The sequence below is a fragment of the Orycteropus afer genome, unplaced genomic scaffold (genome assembly GCF_000298275.1).
Source record: "Orycteropus afer afer isolate SDZICR_OR568_19922 unplaced genomic scaffold, OryAfe1.0 scaffold00048, whole genome shotgun sequence".
Taxonomy (NCBI): Eukaryota; Metazoa; Chordata; class Mammalia; order Tubulidentata; family Orycteropodidae; genus Orycteropus; species Orycteropus afer.
The window spans coordinates 6,914,715-6,917,446 of record NW_006921635.1 but is presented as its reverse complement, the minus strand read 5'-3'; the positions used below and the strand labels follow the sequence as shown (position 1 = coordinate 6,917,446).

Here is a 2,732-nt window from a genome sequence, read left to right as displayed (position 1 = left end):
GGACCAACCTAGTGCTTCTGCAGGAGGGAAAAACTGAGTCTGATCCTACAAAGATTACAGCCTAGAAAATCCTAAAGGGCAGTTCTGCTCTGTCCTATAGGGTCACTGTGAGTCGAAAATTGACTAAACAACAATGGGTTATGCCTCATCTGCAGCCCTGGTGGTTAAGTACTCAGTGGCTATGTGCAAGGTCTGTGGTTCAAGGCTGTGCCACACGTCGTGGGAAAAAGACCTGGGGACCCACCCCTATGAAGATTGCAGTTTAGGAAACCCTGTGGGACAGGCCCACTCTGTCCTACAGCCTACAATCAATCAAGAATCTTATCATAGGCTAGGAAATGAAAAAGAGCTAAAATTAAGGCACTCAATAAATATGTGGAGGCATAATGAATTAATGGAGCGGACCATGTCCCTGATATCAGACCAGGCAGAGGGAGTCAGGCTGCCGTATGTTAGACGTGATAAGCGTTACACTAGGGCAGCGTGTCCATGCTCTGGGAACTCAGCCCTGGGTGGGACGGGTAGATGCTGGAAGCCCTGTGGATGAGGGGAACAGGAAATTGACTCTGGAGGTACAGGGTACTCAAAACCTATTCATGGATGTCGTGTGACTGTCCTTTTCCTCAGGAAGCAAAATAATGTAGAAGTTAAGAGCATTGGCTTTGGAGTTGGACAGTTACGGGTTTCATTCCCATTGTAGCCAATTATTGGCTGTGTGTTACCTTTCTGAGCCTCTGTTTCTTCATCTGTAGAATGGGCAGAATGAAAGTCTCATACACAGATTTTAGGGTGTGGCATGGATTAAATGAGACAGTGTGTGTGAAGAGCTTGGAATGACAGCTTGTCTATACTGCACACCCACTAAATAATCCATGATGTTGCAGATCTGAGAAACCCATCTTTCTCCATCCATCAGAACCCTAAGTGAATGAGGGGATCTGAACAGCAGATTAAATACAAGGTCTGTGCTCCAGCCTTCTCAGCAAGAAGAAAAGGGACTGAGGTGCTAAGACCTACAAACCCACAATTCAGGAAAAGGCAAGAGGTTCAGTCAAATATTCAGTCCATCTGACTTAGCCTCATCCTCATAACTCACACAAGGGGTTATGGGATAGAAAGCTCCCATCTAGCAGACATTTTTCTCTAAGCCCAGGAATCAAGGAATCCCACCAGTGGGCATTCTTGCCAAATAAATCTACTGGGATTGAACCAGAAGAGCTGGCAGCTGATGATAGCGCCCACAGGTGACATCCTGGCCACACTGATCCACCCCATCTTTAAGATACCAGCAGCTGCTTGCCAAGGGAAGAAAGAACTTAGTTGGATCTAAGAGTGACAGGTCCTTGTTTTGCTCACAGCCAAAAGGCATTTTCCCCCAGGTGGTTTTTTGGGAGAAGGGCAAGAACTTTGTGTGTTTTTCTTGCATATGGCACTAGAGCAAGAACAGGACATAAACAAAATGATGCATGTCAGCAGTCAGAATTGTTTCTGGATCCTTCTACCATAGACTAGAGCCAACATCTAGAACAGAACAGTACACAGAGATCCTCAGTAAATAGCGAACGAATAAATGAAAAAGCCCCTCCCTCCTCACTCCTTCTGGTTGGGTCTGCATTTGCCCATCTCTCTCACCTACTGGGCTCTGGCTGGAGTCACCCGCAGGGCCACCGTGCCCGTGGTCCCGGCTCTCTGAATCCCGGCCAGCCGAGCTCATTCGTGCCTCGGAGGCTCTGCGAACAGGGGGTCCATAGCTTCCCCGCCCAGGAGCAGAGGCCAGGTCAGGGCCTGGGAAGAAAAGCATGAATTGAATGGAGGAAAAGGAAGGAAGGAATGGGGTCGAAGGGCCCCTGTTCAAAACTAGAAGAGAAAGTCAGCAGAACCCACCTGTCTTCTGACCTGGGCCCTTCCTGTCTTCAGCGTCACCTGGGGAGAGAAATAAATGGTGGGGAGGGTGGCGGCTTCCTGCGGTCTGGAAACCAACCATTAGTCAAGGAGCCCACATAGAGGCTCACCCACCACTCCTAATATCATTTTTTTTTTAAGTTAAAAAAAAACCTTCCCTCCCAACTGTCCCTCTGATGTCACTCTCACATACAATTTCACATGATTTACTTTGCATATACAAACATACATGGACAGACACAGATTTGAAAAGAACAAACAGATCACTGGCTACATGTGCTAGAACATGCTTTGTTCATCAATGTGATTTTCCCCAGGGCTCACCAAGCATACTCAACCTCAGGCCCTTTGCACACAATAGTCCCAAATGCTCTCGTGGTCCTCTCTGTCACTTCAGTAAGGTGTCTCTCCAAATACCATCTCTTCAGACAACCCTTCTCTGGCCATTCTATGCAAAGTGGAGCCTCCTATCACCATGTATTTTTCTTCCCAGCATGTAGTATTCCTCGACATGATGTCACATCTGTGTTTGTGGTACACTAAGCATTTGTTTCACCCACTAGAATTTTAGCTGCATGAGGACAAAGATTTTGACTCATCACTGTATCCATAGGGCATAGAACAGCATCTGGAAAGTATTAGATGGCTCAGTAAATGTTTGTTAAAAGAATGTTAAAGAACCCTATCATGAGCATCATGACAAATCTGTACTGTAACTTTACATCATGCCATTTTTGAAGATGCTGAATATACCATGTTGTGAATATATCACAGTCTGTTAAATGTTAAATGATCATTTAGGTTACTCCAGTGTTTCTGTTACTATAAAA

General features: G+C 45.9%; 1 protein-coding gene across 1 annotated transcript in view; it reads right to left on the bottom strand.

The window, feature by feature from the left end:
• The window catches only part of RPH3A (rabphilin 3A), a 71,969-nt gene that overhangs the window by 26,620 nt on the left and 42,617 nt on the right, over positions 1-2,732 (bottom strand). The window contains 2 exon segments of the mRNA XM_042780608.1: positions 1,633-1,785; positions 1,885-1,923. Coding sequence (XP_042636542.1) covers positions 1,633-1,785; positions 1,885-1,923 — 192 coding nt within the window.